Source organism: Ailuropoda melanoleuca, chromosome 13 (genome assembly GCF_002007445.2).
Source record: "Ailuropoda melanoleuca isolate Jingjing chromosome 13, ASM200744v2, whole genome shotgun sequence".
Taxonomy (NCBI): domain Eukaryota; kingdom Metazoa; phylum Chordata; class Mammalia; order Carnivora; family Ursidae; genus Ailuropoda; species Ailuropoda melanoleuca.
The window spans coordinates 31444127-31457825 of NC_048230.1; the positions used below are offsets into that span (position 1 = coordinate 31444127).

The following is a 13699-nucleotide window of genomic DNA, read 5'->3' on the forward strand; positions in this document are numbered from 1 at the left end:
CCCTTCTGAGGGAATTATTCCATATGTAGCTGTAGATTCAGTGTGTCCACGGGAGGCAATGCATTCAGGAGCCTCTATATTGCCATCTTAAACTGGAACCTTCTCATTCCTGTTTTTGTATTGGTAATAGCTCATCTATACTTATAAATGCTATTATGTTTTTCAACTTACAAAGATATGGTATTATTCTGCAACTTTTTAAACGTTGATACTTACAGATCCAGTCATTCATTTTTACTAAGTTCATAGAATATACTCCATTTGTATGAATATATATATCACCATTTCCTCTATTGCAGGACATACAGATTGCAAAAGTGTAGTTATGAAAAGTAGAAAGAGCAAACACCTGTAACGTGTGTAAAAATTTCTTTCTTTAGAATCTTGGGCCACCTGGCTGGCTTAGTTGTAAAGCTCGGGACTCTTAATCTCAGGGTTGTGGGTTGTGAGTTCAAGCCCCATATAGGGAGTAGAGTTTACTTTAAAAAAAAAAAAAAGTTTCCATAGGCTCTACATCTGGTAGAACTGCTTTTTACTCCAGAAATACTTTTTTTCTCTTGATTGTTTCATCTTTCTCCCCTTAAACTTTCCTAACTAATTGCTAGGTAAGTCTCACCTAGTAACCTACATTTTTCCCTTCTATACACATATATATCATATCCCACTTTGAAAACTCACTGTAAGTTAAAATGTTATTTTCATTGGATCTTCAATGAAAAGAATACAATCTTTCAATGAAAAGAATGGCTGTAATAAGTTGTCATAAAAACATTTAAAATCAATTGTGCAAGTCAGTTTTTCTTAATGTCTTATTTTTTTAAATATTTATATATTTATTTTAGAGAACAAGCAAGGGGAAGGGGAGAGGGAGAGAGAGACTCTCAAGCAGACTCCCTACTGAGCATGGAACACAACACTGGCCGATCTCATGACCCTGAGATCCTGACCTGAGCCAAAACCAAAAGTGGGGTGTCCAACTGACTGAACCACCCAGATGCCCCGATCTTACTTTTTTAAATTAAGTAATCTCAGTGCCCAACATGGGGCTCAAACTCATGACCCTGAGGTCAAGAGTTGCGTGCTCTACCAACTGAGCCAGCCAGGCACACCCTTAATAAATTACATTTGAAATGAATTTGAAAGATTTGAATTAAAAGAGTGAAAAAAAAAACTTAGGGAGACTTGAATTCTCTGGGAAGGTTTATCTATAAAGATACCAAACTAATTTCCTTAACCTTAGAATTACTCATTTTTCTGAAAAAGGTATGGAGTCCACCTCTACACAACTAGCAGATGCCCAAGTGCAACTAAAAACAGTGGAACATAAAAACGTTTATGAAGTGACTTAGATCTCTAAGGCAGTGTGGAATTAGGGCTGACTTAACTACATAAGGAAAAATTGGGACTACTTAGAAAATGCTGAATTATGTTAACTTTTTCTTCTAAACATGCTGCTTTATAAGGGTAAGATGTATACGTACTTATATCCTACCTCCTCAGGACCTAGGTATAAAAGGATAGCAGACATACGGCTTAGATGGTTTAACATTTTCTTTCTCCACCACTTCCTTCCACTTAATTCCACATGTTGCTCCATTTTCAACCCAAAGTTGAATATAGAACCTAAGTACTTTTTGAGACTGTATACATTTTATGTGTATTGGTCTGACTAAACATACAAATAAATACAAATTAGTTAGGGGCACCTGGATGGCTCAGTTGGTTAAGTGTCTGCCTTCAGCTCAGGTCATGATTCCAGGGTCCGGGGATCGAGCCCCATGCCTGGCTCCCTGCTCAGTGGGGAGTCCGCTTCTCCCTCTGCCCCTCCCCCTATTCATGCATGTGCGCTATTTTTTTTTTTTTTAAATACAGATTAGTTATAGGAGAGACTAAGTCTAGCACAGTCATTCTTTTTGGAATTGGTAAAAATCAACGGTTTGATTTTCAACTTAACATCTCTGGCTGTAAGGAACTAATGATACATGTCTCTTCCATGTTGTAGGACTTCCCACGCATAGAAGGCCACCCTTCAGATCTAGTTCACTCTCCCCGTCTCCAGTTAACAGAAACACACAGTTCCATATGGAGAGAAAACAGAAGCGAAAGCCAAAAGAAACAGATATTCGCCAATTTCAAGCAAAGGTACATCCCATCTTTGACTACGATTGGGTAGCAGGCAATACCGTTTACCCTCAACCAAATACTACAGTGAACGTGCTGTTGACTAAAGCCTTAAAATGCATTTAATATTCTTGAACTGAGTGGATGGTAGGAGATTATGTGACATAGCTTTCACCCCCCCCCCTTTACGGAACATAAAACTTGTGATACCCTAAGAAAACTAACCTTGTCAGATATAACCCAATACTCCAGCAGATTTAAAAAGAGTAGATCAGTGTGGGTTGGTATTTTCAGAGTGCTTCAGAAAGGACGAGAATTGGAGGTGGATGGATTAAAAGTGATAGGCTAGTTGAGTTACAGGTAAGATTAAAGTGCCCAAGACAGGAATGAGAGGAGGTGGTTCAGATTCAGCATGGAGAATGTATGATTACCAAGGAAGGCTTTCTGCTGTGGAATAGGGATTTTGAAATGCAGCATAAATTTAGAACACGTACATTGTTTGGTACAGTATATTTTATGAGTGAAAAACTGAAATTAATTCAAATGTCTTATAATATGTAACTTCAGCATATTAACTTCCACTCAAGGGACTGTCAAAATAATTACAAAACCGGAGAACAAAAAAATGCATTTTTGGGGGGACATAAAATTTTATGTCCCAAATACATGCCTGTTAGATAATATGTATTTTTGATAGCGGGGGCCTTAAAAGAACTTAAAAAAAAAAATGGAATGGCAGAATCTTAGGTTAATTTTTTTCCCTACATTTTCATTTTGTTTGTTTTTAGTAACTGTAATGTCATATGGCTTTTTCTGCTCTAGGCAATAACTGAGGCATTTGAAAGGGAACTAAGAAGAAATAAAGTTCAAGAGAATATTGGATCTCTAGGAATAAATGAGGAGGAGGAAACAGTGGGTAAAAGTCTCTACTTTAATAAATGTAACTTGACCAGATGAGTGGAAAGTATTTTATTTTTTTTTAAGATTTTGTCAGAGAGAGCGAGCAAGCAGGGGGAGTGGCAGAGGGAGAAGCAGACCCCCCCCCCCACCAAGCAAGGAGCCCCATGTGGAATGGGATCATGACCCGAAGCTGAAGGCAGATGCTTGGTACCAAAGAATACCAGCACTTTTCTCCTGCCCAAAACTTCCATCAGTTTTTTAAGGGGTTCTATTGTTTAGCAGTTCACTAGGGGTTTAAAAGATAGGTGAGGCTGACAGGTTAAAGGGGAGTAAGGAGATCCCACTTGTTCTGTGCCTGGGTGGAAGAAGCCCAAAGCAGACACGTCCATTGCCTCTTCAAAAGGATGGTTACAGAAACTAAGTGGCAACAGGAGACATGCTTGTGCTGGAATGCTCATGAACGAAACAGGATATAAAATACAGTATGGTTACAATAAACATTATTTAAGAACTCTTTTAATCTACATGGAAAAAGTTGTTGTCAAAAAAACCAGTACATCAAAACATTAGTGGTTGTATTTAGGGTGTGGGACTATGGTGACTCTGAAACTCAAAAAAGATTTCAGTGCTTTTTCAAATTCCAAAGGGTACCAGAAGCCAAAAGATGCTTTTAACTTAGGTAAACACTAACCAGATTTTAGAAATTGGAAGTAAGGTGGTTGGGGATTAGTTAGCTATTTTTGTCAATGTGTAATATTTAAGATTATGTATGAGACAGTTATTAGACTTTTATTTCTATTCTGTTTTATGTCTGCTTCTAAGGAAAAAATATACAGAGAAGCTGTTCATAAAGGAACTCCAAAACATAGTCAGCCCTGGAAGACTTACTCTAGAAAAACCACAACTTCAAGTCCAAGAGGTGGCTTGCCAAAGCCAAATAAAGCAGTTCCAAGTAAGAACCACAAAATTTTACTTTATGGAAAACTGGCATCCTCTGAAAGTGTGTGCTACATTCCAAGGACACAGCACTGAAAACTTAACATCCACCAGTTAGCTGGAGAAAGTTCTTTTATCACTGCCATATGCTAGATTTCCATGAAGAGAGATAACACTCCTAAATAAGGCACTTATTTAAAACTCTTAATACCTTCGGGAGGCCTCTGTATTGGCACTGGAGGCACGAATGGACTACTACCTGCTGCTCCAGCTATAGCTTCACTCTGCTGGCTTACGCAGGTTGCCTTTTCTTTGTTTCTGGGAAGTTGGTAGAACCCAAGGGATGCTCCAAAGCAAGCACATGTCCCGTCCAGCTCTGTTATATTGACAGTTGGTGCCAGTGAGGGTTAGAGTCCTGTGACAAGGAAAACGAGATCATGTGAAATGCCAGGGTGCCATTTCAAACACTGCTGGCCTTCTAACTACATCCCGTCAGACAGAGACTTTGTCTCACAGTAGGGCTGAGAAGTGTCTGACCACACGCACAGCGTCCACCCCAGCCGCTGAGTCAGCTGCGCAGTTAGGATGGACTCACAAGAACAGCAGGTCATCGATCAGAACTGTTGAGCTTACTTTTATCCTCACTGGTTAGTTGGTGTACTCTGATCAAAAGAGTGTGAAAGTTAACCACATACTTTTAGCTTTCTTCTTTTCAAGATCAGAACTGCATCACTTAGATAAGCTTTGCTCTACCAGGAAGGTAGAATGAGAGTTCTTATTAAAAGCTATCAGCAAATCTCTCAGATTGAGGCATTTTGTGGTGGTTTTTTGTTTTGTTTTACCTTGCAGTGAAAGTAAATGAACACAGTCTCCTGCCCCTCATGCTGGAGCAGTTTCCATTTCTCTATGTTTCTGGCCAAACGCTAAGCAAAATGTGGAAACAGCAAATTACACAGGTTGAACAGCTCAAAAAAGATGCATATAGAGAAAATCGATCAAAGAAGAAACTCCAGGATGAAGTAAGTTAACTGTCAATTACAAGCTTAGGAATATAAACCAGAAAGGGGAAGAGCTTATCCTTCAGAATTTAGTGAATAGCATTATTAACTTTCTTCCTTTCTGTCCCTCTTAAAGATAGAAGAAGCCTTAAAAAGGCATGACCTCCTTACTGCACTTGTCAAGAAAGAATATGAACATAACAAGAGACTGGTATGTTAAGAGCAAGCTGAATATTATAATTTTGAGTTTGTAAATTATATTACTTGTATTTATACAGCTGGGTAATAGGCCCACAGACTTTTGCCTTTAATACTTGCCTATGGAAGCATTTGAGGCTGTAACCAAAACTGATGAGGGGCAAAGGTGCTAAGTACTTTATATATACAGTTTCATTTGGTCTTTATAGTAACCATTATAATGGAGATGTTTTCTTTGAGATGCTAACGAATGCTTGAACCCACTGTAATCAGCAAGGGGCAAGGTTGAGACTTTAAATCAGGTGTGTCTCTACCGCGACAGCAACTTCAAGGTACCAGGTGGTTGTAAGCTAGTGCTTTTTGTCCTCTCTGATCTAAGGTCATAAGTAGAGAACTGAGCTAGTTTACCACCCTCTCTTATTAGGGCTGAGAATTATACATAGCAATTTGTTGAGTATAATGGAGAGGACAGATGTCAAAGACAGTATGTCAGAAGAAGGGATTTTAAAACTCTTGGTTGAGGGGCGCCTGGGTGGCTCAGTCATTAAGCATCTGCGTTCAGCTCAGGTCATTATCCCAGGGTCCTGGGATTGAGCCCCGCATCGGGCTCCCTGCTCAACGGGAAGCCTGCTTCTCCCTCTCCCATTCCCCCTGCTTGTGTTCCCTCTCTCGCTGTCTCTCTCTCTAACAAATAAATAAAAATCTTAAACAAAAACAAAACAAAAAAAACCCCTCTTGGTTGAGGTAAGCAATAAGAAGTATATTTATATTCCTAAACAGTTTCAGAGAAGCAAGGGGAAGCCATCTGAAATTCTGCATATGGTACTTTAGAGGGAAAGAAAACAAGTACAGTCTGGACACCTTGTTGAGGGCTTTATGTAGGTGACCTCATTTCATCCTCATTTGTAAGATATTGTCTAATTTCCTTAGTTCTGACATAAATACTCTTGGTGTAACTCAAGCTTTGCTTGAAAGTCAGATTGCCTTTTTTCTACTTTTTTTTTTAAGCTGGCATCTGGGTGTGACTTAGGCAACCCCCTAGGGGACAGGGGGAGATGAGATCTTCAGTTCCACCAAGATCACCTGCGTCAGTCTGGGCTCGTTGGGGCAGCCTTTTGGACTGGTAATGAACCTACCAAAGGCTGGAAGGCTTCTGGGGGCTGATGGTTTTTCAGTCTATGCCCAGGTAGTAGGCCACTGGCCCTGCATGCCTGGCTTACTCCTTGAAAACCTTGTGGGAGTGGGGCAGCTAAGAATGCCAAAGTCTATCTTCCTCTTGTCCTTACCTATTTTTCACTTTCCCTTTCCCAGCAAGACTTCAAGGACCGCATTCATAGGCAGAAGTTGACCCAGTCAAAGATAACAGAAAATCGGCAACAGATTGTCCGTGCCCGAAAATACTACGATGATTACAGAGTTCAGTTGCGTGCAAAAATGATGAGAATGAGGACCCGGGAAGAAATGGTAAATACAGGTGTTTTGGGGTTTTTGTTTTTTAAGACTTATTTTAGAGAGGGTGAGAGAGTGAGCAGTAGGGAAGGGCAGAGGGAGGAAGAATCTCAGACTCCCCACTGAGCACGGAGCCCCACCTGGGGCTCCATCTCACGACCCTGAGATTATGACCTGAGCTGAAATCAAGAGTCGGACGCTTAACCAACAGCCACCCAGGTGCCTCATAAGTACAGCTTTTTATCCAACCCTGTCAAAAGGGCGAATTTTATCTGTTAGCTTTCAGGACTACCAAGTCCTAAAGGCCGGCTGTGAGAGTTTCAACTTGTCCGTGCCTCATCTTCTTACCCGCATAGTACATCCCAGTCTTCTCCCAGTCTCCACTGCCCTCATTCTCTCTGACCTCCTACACATGTTCTCCAGTACAGTTGCTTCACGGAGTTTGGGAGCACGTTAGAAGGGACAGGGATTTAAAGTGTGACTAGATGACCTGAATTCCACATAAAACCGGGAAAGGAGTATAGGACAGGTGCGTTGTGAAGTATTTCTCTACAGTATTTGTTGTTTAATCCTAATCAGGCTGAAATGCTTAATCTTTTGGGATTCCAAACTGGCAGTAAATTACATCTCTAGAGTAAAACATTAAGGTAATTACAGTTAACTGGGCTACTATCATCCTCGTTTCTAGATGATATTAAGGCTTTGAGAGGTTAATTTGACTAAGGTAATACCGCTGACTAATGAATGCATGGCTGTAAGGAAAGTGGGCGTATCTAAATCCTTTTAATAGTTTGCCTCCAGCCCAGCAGTTCAGTGATAACTACCTCACCCTCAGTTGTGCACATGTGTAAATGCACCATTTGTTTCTTCTCTGGCTGGGGTTCTTCCCTTATATATGTGGCTGCTTGAGTATTGTCTTCTGAAAGCAGTAAAGAATTTTGGGGATACAGGAAAGGATGCTGAACACCACTGATCATTAAGGAAGTACAAATCAAAACCACAATGGGAAACCATTCACTAAAATGGCTAAAATAAAAAAGACAGATGTGGGCAAGGATATGGAGAAGTAAGTAAGTTACAGCCCTCATGCAAGGTTGGCAAAATGGTGCAACCACTTTAGATCACAGTCTGGCAGTTCATCAAAAGGTTAACATGGCTACTCTATGACTCCCAAAGGCCCATCAACTGATGGATAAACAAAATGTTTATATACCCATACCCATATCGTAGTATTATGTGGCAGTAAAAAGGAATGAAGTATTGATGCCTGCTACAATATAGATGAACCTTGAAAACATGCTGAGTGAAAGAAGCAGATACAAAAGGCCACATATTTTGTGATTATATGAAATAATCTAGAATAGGCAAATTTATAGACATAGTAGTATAGTATGGTTGCAGGGGGTGGGGGAGTGGCTGCTAAGGCATAGGGCTTCCTTCTGAAGCGATAATGATCGTTGCCCAACTCTGAATATACAAAAATCTATTGTACCTCTTAAAAGGGTGAATTTTGTGGTATGTGGATTAAATCTCAAAGCTGTTACTTAAAACCTTGTGAAATACAATCAGTATAGTTCGACAAAATGTTGATATTCCGAAAGTTCAGCATAATTTCATTTTTCTAACTAAACAGATATTTAAGAAATTGTTTGAAGAAGGCTTACAAATTCAAAAGCAAAGATTACGAGACCTAAGAAACTATGCCAAAGAAAAGCGAGCTGAACAAAAGAGACAGCACCAGAATGAACTGGACTCAATGGAGAACTACTATAAAGACCAGGTGAGCTCACTATTGCTGGGTCACATTCTAATGTGCTTGGTCCTGACCACCTTGTGTCAAAAATCAGCTTAGTCAGGGGCGCTTAGGTGGTTAAGTCGTTGAGCGTCTGCCTTTCGCTCAGGGCGTGATCCCGGGATTATGGGATCGAGCCCCGCATCAGGCTCTTCTGCTGGAAGCCTGCTTCTTCCTCTCCCACTCCCCCTGCTTGTGTTCCCTCTCTCTCTGTCAAATAAATAAATAAAATCTTAAAAAAAAAAAAAAACTCAGCTTAGTCTGTTTAATGAAAAACCTCCTGTTAACCTGTCACTATACTGGTTAGACTGATTATTCACAATAAGCTAGTACTTGACCACAGTACAGACTCTCTATATTGCCCTATTTCTATTAAAATAGATTTTAAGTCTGTGAATATTATATACCAGAATTGTTAAATTTGGGCTACAGATGAACATTTGGGTTTTTTTCTTCTACACAGTTTTCATTGCTGGCAGAAGCCATATCACAAGAACGTCAGGAACTCAAAGCCAGAGAGAAATCCCAGACCCAGGTAATAATTAGCAGGATAGAAATCATTGATTTATATTTTTTAAGAACTAGAAAACAACTGTATTACATCTATGACCCAAAACATTTATGCTATGGTTAATCCCATAAATAGGATTTTTCCTGTGTTCATTTTACCTGTTAAGTCTCTGTAAGCACGACTGCAGGAGCTTGAGGAGCTGGAAGGTGGAGGGGGAAATAAAAATTGACGGGGGCGATCGTGAGTAGCAGGGTGACCCAAGTTCTCTTTTAGACATTGTATAAGGTGAAGAGGGAGCTGAGATCGAAGATGGAGAAGGAAATTCAGCAACTGCAGCACATGATAACCCAGAATGATGAAGACTCTTTTTTCCGGGAATTGGAAGCTGAGCGCTTCAGAGCTCGACTTCATCTGGCTGCTTTTCAGTACAGTAAAAATCCCTTCCTCTGAGGCCCAATTTTATAAGTGGTTTCTGGAGGGCTTGACTAGGACAGAGCTAGAACTGAGCCAGTAAACAATCTAAACCAGGAGATTCATTTCTAAATGCCTTACTCATTTCAATACTTATGACAATTTTTTAAATAAATAAAAATAATTTTCTCAAAGTATACCACTTTGAATTTATAACTTAAAAGGTGGAATAAAGGCACACGTTCATTGGTCATAGTTGCACTAAACTAAAAAACAAGCCTGCTTGAGCAGCCAGCTCCTGAAGCCTGTTGCTGTGGTTCAGTAAAACCAATAAAAATCTCTAATTCAGAGAACCACTAGAAGTGTGGGACTTGTCATGAGAGGTGGGAGCTGGGGCTAAATTTTTAAGGTACTGTGTAGATGTGTGTGGATGCGTCATCTGGTGGCTGGAAGATGAGAATTTGTGTATATGGCTTCTGTTAGTTGGCAGAGGACAGTGTGAGAAGAGGCAAAGGGTGGAAGGCCAGAAGGTATGGGCCTCAAGGAGCACTAGTGCTTGTGGCTGGAAAGGAGGAGGCACCATGGACCTGAAGTGAACACCAACCCTATTTCTGGTGTGGAGGGGTATGAGGGGAAAAAAAACCCAGCAGGGTGTGGCACCTCCATGGAAAGGGAGGCTTCAGCTTTATTGAAAGCCAAGAGCAGCAGAGGATATGGGGACTTTGCTGATCAAAGCCAGAGTGGCACAAGGCACCAGGGAAGGACTGAAGGGGAGAAGAGAGGCTCCCATTAGGGCATGTACGGAGTAGCACGGTGATGAGCATATGAACATGTTTCATCTGGCATTTCAAGCCGTTCAGACTATATTACCCAGCTAATTTGATTGCTGTGACCAATTCTTAAACAAACATTAAACTCAAAGTGCCTTTAAAACTTTGCCCTCTGCAGAAGGAGAGAGTGGGAGGCAAACCATAAGAGACTCTTAACGATAAAAAACAAACTGAGGGTTGCTGGAGGGGAGGTGGGTGAGGGGATGGGCTAAACGGGTGAAGGGTATTAAGGAGGGCACTTGGTATGTACGATGAGCACTGGGTGTTGCGTGAGGACTCACTAAATTCTACTCCTGAAACCACTATCACACTATATGTTAACTAGAATATAAAAATATAGAAGAAAAATAATTTCAAAATAAAACTTTGCCCTCTGATGAACAAAGCTATAAGCGTCACACTCCCTGACTTCAAACTATGACAAAGCTGTAATAATCAAAACAGTATGGTATTGGCATAGAAACACAGATCAGTGGAACAGAACAGAGCCCAGAAATAAACCTACACATACATGGTCAATTAATTTACAACTAGGGAGCCAAGAATATATAACAGGGAAAGGACAGTCTCTTCAACAAATGATGTTGGGAAAACAGGACAGCCACAGGCAAAAGATGATGACACTGAACCACCACTATCTTTTACACAAAAATTAACTCCAAAGGATTAAAAACTGGAACGTAAGACCTGGGACCATAAAGCTCCTAGAAAAAAACATAGGTGGTAAGTAAGTTCCTTGACACTGGTCTTGGTGATTTTTTGGATTTGACACCAAAAGAAAAAATCAAGTGGGAGAGACTATCAAACTAAAAAGCTTCTGCATAACAAAGGAAACCATCAACAAGATGAAAAGGTAACCTATTGACTGGGGATAAAATATTAGCAAATGATACACTAACAAGGGGTTGATATCCAAAATATATTAACAATTCATACACCTTGGGACACCTGGGTGGCTCAGTTGGTTAAGCGTCCGACTCTTGGTTTTGGCTCAGGTCATGATCTCAGGGTTGTGAGATCAACCCCGGCATCAGGCTCTGTGCTGGGTGTGAAGTCTGCTTAAGATTCTCTCCCTCCTTCCCTCTGCCCCTCTCCCCGCCTCTCTCTCTCAAAAAAAAAATTCATACAACTCAATAGCAAAACAAAAAAACAACCAAAACCTATCTAATTCAAAAATGGGCAGAGGAACTGAATAGACATTTTTCCAAAGATGACACACAAAGGGCCAACAGGTACATGAAAAGGTACTCAACATCACTAATCATCAGGAACATGTGAATCAAAACCATCTCACACCTGTTAGAATGGCCCTTATCAAAAAAGTGTTGGGAGGATGTGGATAAAGGGAACCCCTTGTGCATTGTGGGAATGTAAACTGGGGCAATCACAGTGGAAAACAATATGGAGGTTCCTCAAAAAATTAAAAGATGGGGCACCTGGGTGGCTCAGTCAACTGTCTGACTTGGTTTCAGCTCAGGTATGATCTCAGGGTCCTGGGATCAAGACCCACCTGGGGCTCCGTGTTCAGCGGGGAGTCTGCTTGAGGATTTTTCTCTCTCTCTTCATCTGCCCCTCCCCTGCTTGCGCACTCTCTAAAATCTTCAAAAAAAAACAAAATTTAAAAAAATTTTTGAAAGAATTATATGTCTCAGCAGTTCCACTTCTGGGTATTTATCTGAAAAAAATGAAAACACTAACTGGAAAAGATATATGCACCCCATGTTCATTGCAGCATTATTTACAATAGCCAAGCTATGGAAACAAGTGTCCGTAAGAAAACATGGTGTTTATTTACAATGCAGTATTATTCGGCCATTAAAAAAACCAAAAAACACCGTTAAGGGTATTGTGCTAAGTGAAGCATGTCAGAGAAAGACAAATACCATTATCTCCTATGTGGAATCTAAAAACAAAATGGAGCTCACAGATACAGAAAAGACTAGCAGCTGCCGGGGGGGTGGCGGGGGAATGGCAAAATGGGTGTGAAAGGGGTCAAAAGGTACAAACTTCCAGTTATAAAGAAGTCACAGGGATGTAATGTACAGCATGGTGTCTATAGTTCATACTGTATTGCTATCTGAGAGCTGCTAACAGAGTAGATCTTAAGAGTTCTCATCACAAGAAAAATTTTGTAACTATGTATGATGATGTTACACTAAAACCTTACTGTGATCAGTCCGCAACATCTACACATACCAAATCGTTAAATTTTTCAACTGAAACTAATATGTCAGTTATACCTCAGTTTTAAAAAGAACTTTGCCCTTCTGGTCTCAATGGTTCTTCACCTTCTTGCCATGCCAGCATCATGTCTGGGAAAAGTAAGTGGTCTGAAAGGTTGAGTTTGATGTGCGTCTCCATCTTCAAGCCCAGTTCCTGTGCTAAAAGTCAGAACATTATGAACATTTGGGTGGGCAGGAGAAATATCTTAGAACGGTCCATCACCCACCCCATGGACTCCTACAGTTGCCTCTCCACTTTGTTCAGTTACAAAACACCTCAAGGGAGACAGAAGTGGGGTTTACAGCTCATATTATAGACTAAATTGTTAACCTAGATAAACTATAGCCAAAATCCACAAAAGTATGCCAATCAGCAACAGTTGAGCGTATCACCTTGGAAATGCAGCCAACTGTATAATGAACACAAACCCAAGGAAGAAGCTGTATCCCTAGCAACTAGTACAGAGCCTGACACCGAGTAGGAGCACAATAGGTATTTGTTGAAAGAACAAAGTCACAGGGCAAAAACCCAATAAATTTAACTTTAAAATCTGGCTTATTGGGGCACCTGATTAGCTCAGTTGGTAGAGCATGTGACTTGAAAATATAAATTATAAATAAAAATACTAACAAAAAAAAAATAGATTTAACCTTTGGGGCACCTGGCAGGCTCAGAAGAGCATGTGACTCTCAATCTCAGAATTGTAAGTTCGAGCCCCGTGTTGGGTGTAGAAATTACTTAAAAGTAAAAACAAAATCAAAAGGTAACCTATTGAATAGGGATAAAATTTTAGTAAATGAGATACTAACCAGGGATTAATATCCAAAATACATTAAGAATTCATACACCTTGGGACACCTGGGTGGCGCAGTCAGTTAAGCATCCAGCTCTTGGTTTTGGCTCAGGTCATGATCTCAGAATCATGAGATCAAGCCCTGCATTGGGCTCCACACTCAGTGTGGAGTCTGCTCGGGATTCTTTATACCTCTCCCTCTGCCCCTCCCCTCCATGCTTGCTATCCCTCTAATAAATCTTTAAAAAACATATTAAAAAATTAAAATCTGGCTTGTCTGGTTTTCTAAGAGTGTTAATGTAGGAATGTAACCCTTTTTCCTGTATAATTACCTCTATCCTGTTACAAGGCTCTTGTTCTGTTCTATGTATCCTAACAGTAAGCATCTGGATACACAATATGAATAAATGCGGTGGGTACCAAGGTTAACCTTCAATATAACAGAGACAAACCTTTTAGGTCGCCACACAGCAGAAAAATGTAACATCAAATCAAACTTTTGGGTAATTCATAGATTATAAAAATACAAAAATCCTT

The 13699-nt window shown here is 40.3% G+C and overlaps 1 protein-coding gene and 1 long non-coding RNA gene across 4 annotated transcripts in view; one reads left to right on the forward strand and one right to left on the reverse strand.

Moving 5' to 3' along the window:
* The window catches only part of CEP95 (centrosomal protein 95), a 38260-nt gene extending 28747 nt beyond the window's left edge, over window positions 1–9513 (forward strand). Inside the window, exons 12-20 of one of the 3 annotated variants that reach the window (XM_002924506.4) lie at window positions 2003–2142; window positions 2944–3033; window positions 3844–3973; window positions 4807–4976; window positions 5092–5166; window positions 6465–6617; window positions 8236–8382; window positions 8858–8929; window positions 9179–9513. In XM_002924506.4, the coding sequence (XP_002924552.1) occupies window positions 2003–2142; window positions 2944–3033; window positions 3844–3973; window positions 4807–4976; window positions 5092–5166; window positions 6465–6617; window positions 8236–8382; window positions 8858–8929; window positions 9179–9355 (1154 nt within the window). In that variant the 3' untranslated portion in view covers window positions 9356–9513. The remainder of the gene's footprint in view (window positions 1–2002; window positions 2143–2943; window positions 3034–3843; window positions 3974–4806; window positions 4977–5091; window positions 5167–6464; window positions 6618–8235; window positions 8383–8857; window positions 8930–9178) is intronic. The other 2 variants (XM_034640883.1, XM_011231403.2) reach the window with 2 other exon arrangements.
* LOC117795636 lies at window positions 3722–13263 on the reverse strand. The gene is made up of 3 exons (XR_004619710.1): window positions 12387–13263; window positions 11657–11745; window positions 3722–4372 (listed from the first exon to the last, which is right to left on the reverse strand). It is a non-coding gene; the product is annotated as an uncharacterized LOC117795636 (long non-coding RNA).
* Between the last annotated feature and the right edge of the window lie 436 nt (window positions 13264–13699).